This window comes from Microcaecilia unicolor, chromosome 1 (assembly GCF_901765095.1).
Source record: "Microcaecilia unicolor chromosome 1, aMicUni1.1, whole genome shotgun sequence".
Classification (NCBI taxonomy): domain Eukaryota; kingdom Metazoa; phylum Chordata; class Amphibia; order Gymnophiona; family Siphonopidae; genus Microcaecilia; species Microcaecilia unicolor.
The window spans coordinates 639,718,392-639,731,800 of NC_044031.1; the positions used below are offsets into that span (position 1 = coordinate 639,718,392).

Here is a 13,409-nt window from a genome sequence, read left to right on the forward strand (position 1 = left end):
AACTGTATCGCTTTAGATGTAGGGATGCTGATGACTGATATTGAGGTCAGAGGTATGGTTGAGATATGCGGATGGGCTTCCTAATTATTGATGTTGAGGTGTTAGGGGTATGAGGTTATAGATGTTGGGGAGGTTTCTGAATACTGTTGTAAGAGGTATGGTTTATATATGAAGATGTATTTCCTGATTACCAATGTTCAGGTGTTAGGGATGTGATGCTGTAGATGGGGTTTGATGACTTAGATCTGTAGGTATGTGTGTACTACTTGAAAGGATAACACAATCTGTTATGACTGAGCGTATATTTCAATGGAGTGAACAGGCATTATTATTTGCCCACTTTGATGAGACTTGTAGATTTTTAAAAAATAGTTTTCTAAAACCCTTTCAGACAATGTTATCCAAGATGACTCAGATGAGCCAGCACTTGGCTGTGACCTAATAACAATTTTGCGAAAGCTTTGTCTTACCATTACACTGACAAATGTTTGAAATGACCGTGCGACAGCTGTTACCATCTTTTCAGGAAGTTCCATCTACGAGACAGATTCATATGCATTAATATAAGGAGAGTAGCTTTGCTGAAGATACTAATACATTTCTTATTCACTGTTACACTAGGACTAGAACACTCATTACTGATGCCATAGAAAGCTGTGTCTGCTGGGAGCAGTGGGCTCATTTAGGCTTTATTTGCATTTTTCAGGATGGTCCTTTCTGATTTGACCTTCATTACTTCAGTGACCACCAACTGATAAGATCAGTTGTTTATATCACATCATCTGTTTCAGGGGCCTAGGGTGACTGCATTATTGATGAACCCACTAGAAATGTTGCCAAACTCTATGTGAAAAGCAATACTGCAAATATTCCACTGAGCTCTAGTTAGGAAGACACCTTCAATTGAAAAATAGACAAACCGGACTGCTACAGATCCTACAGAGAAAACTATCATTATTTATTCACTTATTCTTGTATTAAGCTTACAGCTTACATTAGTAAGAGGCGGATCACAATAAAAGTATAAAAATTAGAAGACATGTGATGCCAGCGGGCAGAAAAAGACGCTTGTATAGTTATCTGCTTTTTCACCCCCCCGCCCCTATTCCCAGGGTGAAAGTTGCTCTGGCGTGTTGGCTAGCTACTGGTGTAGCCCTGGGGAAATCTCTTACCTGGATGGGTGTGGACTTCTGGGGTATGCAGCGAAAACACCGCGTCCATCGAAAGACCGCATGCAGATCGTGAGTCCCAAGATGGGCGGCGCAGCAGGCCAGTACCGCAGTAGTAACAATACAGGAGGAAGCGGTACGGGAGTTAACTAGACAGCTGACCGCAGTGCTTGACGACCGCCCTTCAAGCTGCAAGCCTCGTGGTACGACATAAAGAGATTTAAGAACAGCAAGCGACGAGGCTCCAGCACACGGACGAGTGCATTGGCAGACAGGAAGACAGGTCTGAGGAGGTGGAGAATCGGGTGACAGCAGTGGAGACGCTGGCGAAACAGCTTGCACAATTAATGGATGACCTGGAGAACAGGAGCAGGGGCAACAATATAAGGATCAGTGGTTTACCAGAATCGTTAAGGAAAAGGAACTGCAGATTTTGTTGCAAGCTGGCTACCAGCGCAATTAAATGTTGACCAACTCCATGGACCTATGCGAGTGGAACTGTACACCATGTCGGGGCTGTTAGAGATGCCAGTCAGCGGCCGAGGCTGTGCTTGCAAGAATCCTGGATTATGCAGAAAAGGAAAAGCTAATGCAGGAGTACTGGGAGAACCGATTTGTGGATTACCAAAGAGCCCGGATTCTCTTATTTCAGGACTACTCTGCCCTTGTATCAGAACAGCGGTGTCAGATGGTCAGGATTGTAAAGTTCTCCATGACAAAGGGATTCGTTCGCGATGCTTTAACCCGCGAAGGTGGCGGGTAACGCATGATAATAAGACACGCTTTTTCTCTGACCCTTTGAACCTCAAAGCATTTCTGGACAAAATATAGTGGGAGATCCATTACGCAATGTGGATTAAGCAATATGTTTATACGCTAGACCTCGGTGCGGAGTTTATATTTGGAGTTTGGAGATGAGCTGCTGAGGCTAGGATCAGCCTGCCATGTTGGTGACAAGATAAGCTGAGGAGCCAGTCGGCGTTCCCCGGGGGACAAACCACAGTGCTTGTGGGTTATTCTGGACTGGGTGTTTCATGGTTTTACTTTAATTAACCTATGTTTATGTCTCCTTTGCTAGCTATTACCTAGGTTGCACTGTTGTGGCAATTGCTTGGGGGGGGGGAGTGAGGAAGGGTTGGTAGGTGTGAGGAGATGGTTGAGTGTGTGCGTGTTGGTGTGTTAGTTCTGGTTTGTGTTTGGTTGTTACTGAGCGGGGCTGTTTTGGGAGGGGGTGGGTGGGAAGTTGGGACGGGAGAGGTATGAAGTGGGGGATGGGAGGGTGGGGGGAGTTTTGGGTCCTGGGTCTCCACACGAAGATGAATGGTATGTTCCTTGGTGGCTTGCAGAGAATCGGGGGGGGGGGGGGGGGAGAAGGGTTTTGGGGGGGGCTAGCTGGGGGGCCCTTCTGGTAGTCTGGATCTGGATCATGTTGGTGTCACCTTATGGTCTCTGGGATGTCCATAGCTAAGCTACGAGTACTTACCCTTAATGTAGATGGCATCCAGTCCCTTGTAAAACGGACCAGGCTTCTACAGTATCTAAAGAGAATGCAGGTAGATGTGGTGCTATTACAAGAAACTCACTTGAATAATGCAGAACATGTTAAGTTGTGCAGGAACTGGGTTGGGGAGATTTTCTATGCTTCCTTCAGTGACCGCCAGAGAGGGACAGCCATTCTGATTAGGAAATCGTTGACTTTCACACTCCATGACGTTTGTCAGGACTCCGAGGGCAGGTGGGTTTTTGTTACAGGTACATTACAGGGGGTGAGGGTAGCTGTCTGTAGCCTATACGCCCCTCTATTCACATAAATTCTTCACCCAGGTCGGGGCTAAGCTTGCGACGCTTGAGGAATATCCTCTTATAGTAGGGGGGACTTTAACATAACGAGTGATCCCCCCATTGACTGTAAGCCCCCCAGACAACCCTTAAGTGATCATATGCATAAGGGAGTGAATTATATGATGGAGGAGCTGGCATTGTTGGATGTGTGGTGTTTACTACATGAAGAGGAGCAGGATTTTACCTTTTTTCTCACCCGCATAAGGTACACGCTCGCTTGGATTACGTTTTTCTGTCCCGCTTTTTGTTGTGTTCAGTGCAACAGGCAGGCATAGGGGAGGCCGAAGTGTCGGACCATGGCCCGGCATGGGTGGATCTTGGATGGGGTACTCTTGGATGGGGTACTCAGGGGTGGGCCCCGTGATGGCACATGAACCCAGCTTTATATCAGAGTAATGAGTACAAGGTTTACCTCAGAAAGGCGTGGTTGGATTATCTGGCTGAGAACAGTGTAGAAGATGTTGGGCCGATGACTTTTTGGGAAGCGGCAAAAGCAGTTATCAGAGGGAAAATCATAGCGTTTACATCATCGATGCGAAAGAAGGGGGATCAAGATATTGTGAAGGCGGCGGGCCACCTGGGGGCTGCCCGTCAGAGTTATTTGTCTCGTCCGGTAGAACAGAATCGTTTGCTATATGTGGAAAGTAGGAAGGAGTTACAGAGACTTTTGACTGCCAGAGCTATGTACAGCATTAGACTCTACAAGTACAGACTGCATTGGTGAGGCAATAAGACCGGGAAATTACTGGCGTCATTGGTGCGTCCACGCTCCGACAAAAGATACATTGCTAAGATCAGGGACACTGAGGGGGGGGGGGGATTCACTCTAGCCAGATTGACATACAAGGTGAGTTTTCCCGCTTTTATATGGAGATAGGAGGGTGACAAAGCAGTACACGAGAGGTTTCAGAATCCCCTCTATAAGTCCAGATATTTCCTCTGTGAGTGTGCCAATACCTGATATGATTGGTCTGCCAGGGTTTCCAGGTTTGTGGATTTTGGGTAGCATGTAGAATGTGCCCACAGAAGGCTGGTTTGGTATGAGTTTCTTCAGATGTGGCTGTACTAGTTTAGGAAATGTTCTGATAAGGGTTTTCAGCTGTTTTGTATAATCCTTTGTGGGATCCTCAGTTAGTTTCCTGTAGTATGTATTGTCTGAGAGCTGTATTTGCCCTTCTTCAATGTATTTTTGTGTGGACTTTTAGAGGGGATTCTGAAACCTCTTGTGCACAAGACAAACAGCTTCATACAAGATACCATAGACTTTCTGAATAAATTGAAAAATATCAAGCAATTACCACCGGATACCCTTCTGGTCATGATGGATGTAGAATCACTATACAGCAACATTCCCCATGCGGATGGCATAGCTGCATGTGAGAAGCTCCTAAAAACATCCACACTGGACCATCAATACTCACCAGAAACTATTACAAAATTAATAAAATTTATTCTAATTCACAACTATTTCCGCTTTAACAATGATATCTATCTACAATCATGGGCACTGCGATGGCACCAGGAGAGCACCCCAACATGCCAACCTCTTTATGGCTGAGCTGGAAGAGACATTTCTGAATACATACCAGACCAAACCCCTAAAATACTACTGGTACATCGATGACATTTTTATGATTTGGACTGAGGGGGGAAGAAACACTGAAACAATTTACAGTTCCTTCATTACATACCATTTTACAATCAGATTCAAAATTGACTACTCCCCAGAAAAAGTCAATTTTTGGACACCACAGTCTCAATCAGCGATGGCTATATATAAACATCCATATACAAGAAACCCACAGACAAATGCAGCTACCTCCACAACTCCAGCTTCCACCCTTCACATACAAAAGGATCCATTATTTACAGCCAAGCCACAAGGTACACCGTATCTGCTCTAACCCAGGGGACAGAGACAGACACCTCAGAATCCTGACTGCATCCTTTGAACAGAAAGGTTACAACCCCAAAATAATCTCCAAGAATATTGCCTCCTCCTTCAAAACACCCAGAGAAAATCTGCTACAGTACAAGGAAAAGAAAGCCACAGATAGAACCCCCCTTATAGTGACATACAACCCAGAGCTGGAAAAATTAAGAAAATCATAAAAGATCTACAGCCTCTACTCCAAGAGGATGAATTACTGAGATATTCCCATTCCCACCAGTGCTGGCCTTCCGACAGCCACCCAACTTAAAACACAAGCTAATTAGAAGTAAGCTCCCAACATAGACTCAAAAAGAAGAGAATGGCACACATCCTTGCAATATATCCAGCTGCAAACCATGCCAAAACATTTCACAGGACCCCACGGTCATTCACAAAAAAAATATTCAACATTAAGGAATCTTTCACATGCTCATCTTCCAATGTGGTATATATCATTCAGTGTAAAAAATGCAACGAAGGCTGCTACACTGGAGAAAAGTCAGATGCTAAAGAAGAGATTTAATTTACATAGACACCATATGAAAAATGCTAGTACCAACCAGGATGTCACTTCTGTGGGGCAACACTTTACAAAACCAGAACATTGTACCAGTGATTTTATGGTAAGAATCCTAAAAGGGAACTTTAAAACAATACAGGAACGTAAGACCTTTGAAGTCAGAATGATTGAATATTTTGGCACCCACCAGACAGGACTTAACAAAGATCTGGGTTTTTTAGCCCCTTATAAACCATAACATTGTACTGCTTTGTCACCCTCCTATCTCTTTGCATATCTCCCTGTCCCTCACCCACCCGACTCTTCCTGTCTCTTACCTATCCACCCCATCCTGTTAGACTGTCACTGAAATGCTTTGATGTTTCACTTATATATACTAAAAGGAATACAAAAAAGGCAACAGTTTACTTGCTATATAAAAGTCTGTTATAAAAAGTAGACCGATACACATATATAAAAACAAAGAAATAATTTATTCAAACCAAGATAAAAGCAGAACCCGACGTGGCCAGGTTTCGCCCTCAGGCTGCGTCAGGGGTAAAACTAAAAATCAGGGGTGATCAACATACCCCTTCAAAAAAAGCTGTGCTTGTTAACAGACACTGCTCTGAATCAGAGTGCAACAGAGCAGTGTCTGTTAACAAGCACAGCTTGTATTGGTCTACTTTTTATAACAGACTCACTTATATATACTGTCATCTACCAACATTTGCTTATTTCCGATCTGGCGAAGAAGGGCTACCTTCGAAAGCTAATTAAAAAATGTATTATGTCCAGTAAAAAAGGTATCATCTTATTTTCTTTTCCATGTTTTATTTTGTTTTATTTCTATTGATTACCTCTAAAAGTGGACTAACACAGCTACCACATCACTCTACTCAAGAGCAAAGAGATGTGAAACCCTTTTCACTACTTCTGAGACCTGTTCTTTGAAAGACAGGGCAGAATCAATTGTAACTCCTAGGTAATGAAATGACTGTGAGGGGATTTTTTGAAGGTCAAAACATTGAAGCAGAGTTGTAAAAGAGGTGATAAAAGTCCGGAAATCCAACATGCAACTGTTTTGTCAGGGTTGAGCACTAATTTGTATTCCACCATCCAATGTGCAAGTGACTGATGATCTAAATGATGTATGGTCCATCCAGGCTGCCCAACAAGGTGCCAGAGTTGAATCTGGCACTCCATACGAGTTATACATCTTTAAATTAAATAATAGCATCACAAACAGAGCAGTAATCAGTAGTTCAAACATTGGTTTCATTATTATGGCTGCAGCATAGTTACATATATTATCAATATATGATTAATCCAAGAATCCTACAATATTGCTAACAACATTTTAGTCACTAATTTCAATCTTAAGATGTCTTCCCCTTCCCTATTGAGATACTCAAAAACCGCTATCATGGTACATGATAAGTATGTGATAGAAAATGCTCATTCTTGATCCTGATCTGTCATTGATTTTTGGGACACAGACCATATTGTCTGACTTTCACTGGTCTTACTTATCAACTTCTGTATTTGCCATCAAAGCTCTTGTATTGATTCAGTTTTATCCTCTTGCTATAAAGAGATCATCTGTGTTTATCGTAGGCATTTTTGAATTCCACCACTGCTTTTGTCTCTATCATCTCCACAGGGAGAGTATTCCAGGCATCCACCACCCTTTCTGTGAAAAACTGTTTCATGATAATACTCTGAAATCTACCATCCTGCAAGCTCAATTCACGCCATCTAGTTCTACTACTTCCTCATCTCTGAAAAAATATTTGTTTGTATATTAATACCTTATAAATACTTAAACATCTGTATCATATCTCCCCTATCCCTCCTTTCCACTAAGATATATATATTTCTTATATGGATTTTTTCTTAAACCCTATACTATTTTTGTCACCTTCCTCTGAACTGTTTCAAGTCTTTTTATGTCCTTATTGAGATACGGCCTCCAAAACTTGTTACAAATATCTGTGTCATCTGCAAAAAGGTAAATTTTTTCCTTCTAGCCCTTTGGCAGTGTTACTCACAGATATATTGAATAGTATCACCCATACTAGTCCTTTAAGTACTCCACTAATCACCTTTCTTTCCTCCAAGCAAATTCCATTTACCACCACCCTCTGTCAATCAACCAGTTTCTAATGCAGTCCACCACTTTAGGTCCTAACTTCAGCTTTTTCAGTTTATTCATGAGCTTCCTTTGAGTAACTGTATCAAAGGCTTTGCTGAAATCCCAGTAGACTACATCTAGTGCATGTCCTTGATGCAGTTCTCTGGTCACCTAGTCAAAGTAATCAATCAGATTCTGGGGAGAGTGGGGACAAGATGGCATCTGGAAGAGACATGGATTTCTGAGCTCTTCCTGAGAAGCGTTGTTCTGAAGAATATGAGGAAAAAGAAAGGGAAAATTCAGACCTACCTCAATTGGATGGCATTCAACTATTTGAGAACACCATCATATCTTTAGAATACTTTACCAAAGGTCTTTTTCAAGACCACTTTTCCATCTGGTAGAATCATTGGGCAATTTTCCACTTGAGGCAGTGCTCAGACTCCTGAGGCAGGCCATCTGGCCGAAACACAGTATTGTGTTGAGTCTGCAGTCACCAATAAATATTCAGTTCAGAATTCTTTTCTCACCATTTGTCCTCGGAAAGCCATAGTCCGATTCACACTGTCCTTGACTTGTTGTACTTTCTGTGAGACTACAGTGTTTTTTCGCTACGGTGGACTGTTTCTTCTACAGTCATGATTTACACATTCCGAAGAGGCGTAAATGTTCACATTTTCAAAGGGTAGGTACGACTTCTGCAAGAGTTTTGCTAATATTTTACAAAGACACATGGGGGGGGGGGGGGGAGTTATTAACATGGGCTGCCATTAAGGTGTGTTATTTTACTGCTAACCCCAGTTATTAGTAATTAGGTCTCATAGCATAAAATGGGACCTGTGTTAAAAATAGCATAAGTTAGTGATACATAACTGATCTTTATGGTAGCCCATTTTGATAATGTCATCCCATAAGCTAAAAAAAGTGCTTTTTCTTCCTCCAATCCTAGGTGCCCTGTTATAAGATTACTCTTTTGACATCTTGTAGGGCTGTTCCCTCCCTGTTAAATGCCTGCTAGTAAATGTTAAGCAATTGATGCGAAATCCTATTGTTAAGAGTAGAAAATTGCTTGTCTCAGTGATTTTAATAGATCTGAATAAAACAATTCAGACTCTGAAAGTTAATTGGGTGAGTGATCTAAAAGCAAACCAGATCAAGTTTTTTTCCAGTGCACAACCCTACTACATATACAGTGCTTGTAATAAAAAACAAAAAACAAAACAACAACAAAAAAGGAAAAAACAGAAAACTAAAAATGACAATGAGAAGACAAATAACTAAATATTGAGGCAAATTAATAATTTTGAAACTGGATCTTCAATCACCATAGATCATAAATTTTTGAAATCCAGTAGCAATATATAAATTCAACTTCTTATCATACTAATTCAAGATGTTTCAGAGTCATGTATCTTTGTAACTTATATCTTAGTATCTTTAAACCAACTCACACTGGTTTCCCCAGAACCTCAGTGATGTTACTCGCTACAATTTCAATTGCAGCGATATATACAACATCTAAATCTTCACTGGTTCTTTTACACCTAGCCTCCTCTTATAGTTATCAAAACTTTTCCACTTGTCTCATTTCGTCTTGCTTTATTATCGGACCCAGGGGGACAGTTGTCCGACATGCACGTTTCGCCCAAACCTGGGCTGTCTCAAGGACCTTCCCCTGCAAATACATAGACCCATAGATTAAATTACATTCCCCAGACATTGGCTCTTCCCCTGCAAATACATACATTTAATCTATGAGTCTATGTATTTGCAGGGGAAGGTCCTTGAGACAGCCCAGGTTTGGGCGAAACGTGCATGTCGGACAACTGCCCCCCTGGGTCCGATAATAAAGCAAGACGAAATGAGACAAGTGGAAAGTTTTGATAACTATAAGAGGAGGCTAGGTGTAAAAGAACCAGTGAAGATTTAGATGTTGTATATATCGCTGCAATTGAAATTGTAGCGAGTAACATCACTGAGGTTCTGGGGAAACCAGTGTGAGTTGGTTTAAAGATACTAAGATATAAGTTACAAAGATACATGACTCTGAAACATCTTGAATTAGTATGATAAGAAGTTGAATTTATATATTGCTACTGGATTTCAAAAATTTATGATCAATGAGAAGACAAAGACATTATTTTGCAGTTATATATATATATTTGAAGGCCACTTAGCATTTTCTCTTGCAAAACTAAGTGGACACATACCAATCCCTAAAAGCATTAAATAAAATTAAACTATTGTCTTTTCTACCTTTGTTGTCTAGGTACTTTTCTTATTGTGTAGGTCCCAACCTGTACCACTTTTTGTGGCAATCTTCTAAATTCTTTCCAGGTTTGCTTCTCTATTTCTTATTTCTCCTCATGTCCTTCTTTCCTTCCTTCTGTACATCAGTCTGGTACTGATCTTTCTTTTATAGATTTCTTTTTTCACTTTTCTCTTCTCTTTCTCTATATCCACCATATGTGTTTTTTACCCCTCATTCTCCCTTTCTCTCACTCTCCAGTCCTTAATCTCCTTTTAAAAGTTTAAAGTTCTTTTTAAAGCCTTATTATTTCCAACAAACCTTTGATTAATGTGCTTTCCCATCTCAGTTTGCGATACAATTCCTGGCACACAGTTTCAGGTTTGTTGTTTGCTTTGATTTTTACTATTATGTATGGCCTTCCATGAATGTTTGTGTTCTGCCCTTTTTGAAATAGAGTTCCTTTCAAATTTTGTTATATTGAATATTTTTTATTGTAAACTGCTTAGCTCCTCTTTGTTGGTATTTGGCGTTATATCAAGCTTTTAATGAACAAAAATATAAATAAGCATCTCTTATCTAACTACCAGGATTTCTCATCTCTCTCACCCCCTCTCCAGCAATACCTGTTATGATTCTGCCGGTTTGGCTGAGGGGGAGGGGGGACGTCTCTTCTGATTGGCTGCCAGGGGTTGTGCTGACGTCAGGGGATAGTACTTTAGCCTGCAGCTGAAGAGTTTCTCTGCTTTTGCGTTACTTACTTGGTAGTAACAGGAAAGCCTGATAGGTTTCTCTCAGAACATGCTCTAGGTTCTGACAGGGATCTGTGTTGTATTGGAGTATTCTTTTCCTTCCCTCTGGGTTAGCTGCTGCTGTGTGTGTGTGTGTGTGCGTAGCTCTGTAATCAGGGTCAGCTGCTCGTTTGTTTAGTGGGGGCTGGGCATTGCTCAGCCTCCGGGGCTCTGGGCTGTGTGAGAGCGTTCTCCTTTGTTTGTTGGTTTTAAGGATTTCTCTTCCCAGTGTCCCGGCTTGCTGGCTCAGTGAGTTACCCTTTGTGTACTGTGTGTATTGTATTCCTGCCTCTGCCAGTGTGTTTGTTGGATGGGCCCCACTCCCTCTCCAGAGGGGAAACGTTCTCTCTGATTGTTTGTTGATTTATGGCACTCTCTCTCTCTGCTGGTTCTACAAGCTTAACCCTTTGTGTTCCGTGTGCCTCTGTCTACAGTGGGTTTGAGGCAAAGACTTTCTGCCTTCCTTTTGTGTCTGGTTCCTCTGGCTTCTGCCTGGGGCTCCTACCCTGGTGGGGGGGGGGGGGGTTGCTGTGTTAGTTCCCCTGTCCTGCGCTAGTCCCCTGCGTGGGCGTGGCCCGCTCTGGTCCTTTGTTTCCCTCTCTGCCCTATTGCTGGTGTTCAGCGCGTGTCTGGCATCTTGGGGCCCTCTGGGTTCTTTCACCCCTCCCTGTGTGTGATTGGGTTCCAGTTCAGCCGTGAGGCTCGCACGAGTGGCTCTGTGTGCGTGGGTTCCGGTTCGGCCACGAGGCCCGCCTGTATGCCAATTTCCCTTCTTCCTGAGGGACTGTGGGGAGGGGTAGCTTAGGGGGTATTGTGTAGCTGGGGTGTGCGGTGGTGGGTCGGTCTCCCCTTGGCCTGGGTTGGCGCCCTGCTGGCCTCGGTCAAGGCCCAAGGGCTCACAACCAACCCAACGGATTACAGAACGCAAAAGCCATGAGCTCGACCGATCCATCCCCCATGCAGCTGCTCCAGCAATTGCATGCTCAGCTACAACAGGTATCGGGAGTCGTGAACGCACTGTCTCAACGGGTAGACACGCTGACTGTCACGGGGGCTGCGGAGGGCCCGCCAGCAGCTACTCCGCCGGGTTCCCACGCATGCGGCCGAGGGATTCGGGTGGCTACGCCCCCGAGGTACGAGGGCGACAGTAAGACCTGCCGGGGGTTCCTCAATCAATGCCAAATTGTCTTCGAGTTGCAGGCCCGGGATTTTCCTTTGGATTGAGCGAAGGTGGCTTATATTATCTCTCTACTGGCAGGCCCCGCTCTGGCCTGGGCCTCGCCCTTATGGGAGAAGAAGGATCCCCTCCTGGATAATTTGGCAGAGTTCTTGAAACAATTTCGGCTCATCTTTGAGGAACCCGGGAAGCCCTCTTCGGCGGCGACTCAGCTGTTGAACCTAAATCAGGGGCGACTCTCTCTGGGTGAGTACGCCATCCAGTTTTGGACCTTGGCTGCGGAGCTAGGTTGGGATAACCCAAGCCTGACTGCGGTATTCTGGCATGGGGTCTCGGCCAACATTAAGGACGAACTCACAGGCCGGGAGCTGCCCTCAGATCTGAATGATCTCATCCGTCTCTGCACCCAGGTGGACATCCGGTTCAGGGAGCGGGCCTGTGAATGTTGCGCTGGTCAGCAAGTTGCAGGGGCTAACTCGAGGAGCTTGCACAAGAGCCCTGCTTCCCCGTCGCTGGGTGTGCCCGATGGGTCTGAACCTATGCAGGTTGATCGGGCGGCCCAGGAGAGACAGCGGAGACGCTCTAAGGGGCTGTGCCTGCATTGTGGAGTGAAGGGGTACTTTGTCCGTGAGTGCCCGAAGAGAAAGAAGTCGGGAAACCAGCAGCCCTGATACCGGCTAGGGAGACCGGGTCAGGGCCAAAGTCCTTCTCCCCTTGGATGCAGGTTTTGGTGCCAGTTCTACTGGCGATTAAGGATACCCCTTGTTTTGAAGCGCTAGTTGACTCGGGGGCAGGAGGCAACTTTATCAGCGCGGACCTGGTGCGGGTTCATCAAATTCCTACGATGGAGTTACCTCAGTCCATCACTGTCTCAGCGGCTTGGGGACTGGTTCGGGGAGTTCTCCGCTCCAGGACCGTGCCTATGACCATACGGGTAGGAGTCTTACACAAAGAAGTTATCTCCTTCTATGTCCTTCCGTCGGCCACTGAGGCCATAATCCTGGGATTACCCTGGCTTCGCCTGCATAACCCTTGCATTGATTGGGCCCGGGGTGAATTGACGGCGTGGGGCCCGGGCTGCCAGAAGGTCTGTTTGGATAAGGTCTCGCCAGCCCCAGTGACGCTTCCTTTGGATCGAGCCAATGTTATGTTACCGGGGCCCTACAGATCCTTTGGAGATGTTTTTTCCAAACAGCAAGCAGAGATTCTGCCTCCTCATCGCTCCTATGACTGTGCCATAGAGCTACTACCTGGCACTGAACCTCCCCGTGGCCGCGTATACCCCCTATCCCGGTCAGAGACGGAAGCCATGTCACAGTATATTCGAGAGAACCTAGCTCGAGGCTTCATCCGGCCCTCTAAATCGCCCGCGGGGGCTGGATTCTTCTTCATGGAGAAGAAGGATGGGGGGTTGCGCCCCTGTATTGACTACAGGGGACTCAATGCCATCACGCGGAAGTACAAATACCCCCTTCCCTTGATTTCTGAGATGTTTGACCACCTCCAGGGGGCCCAGATCTTCTCCAAGCTCGATCTCAGGGGGGCCTACAACCTTGTGCGGATCAAGGAGGGGGATGAGTGGAAGACGGCGTTTAACACTCGCGACGGGCATTACG

At 44.5% G+C, this 13,409-nt stretch overlaps 1 protein-coding gene across 1 annotated transcript in view; it reads right to left on the bottom strand.

Annotated features, from left to right (window-relative positions):
• LOC115482132 (glycine-rich cell wall structural protein-like) overlaps positions 1–13,409 on the bottom strand; it is a gene marked incomplete in the record, with an annotated part of 302,370 nt that overhangs the window by 182,097 nt on the left and 106,864 nt on the right. Inside the window, 1 exon segment of the mRNA XM_030221707.1 lies at positions 471–491. Coding sequence (XP_030077567.1) covers positions 471–491 — 21 coding nt within the window.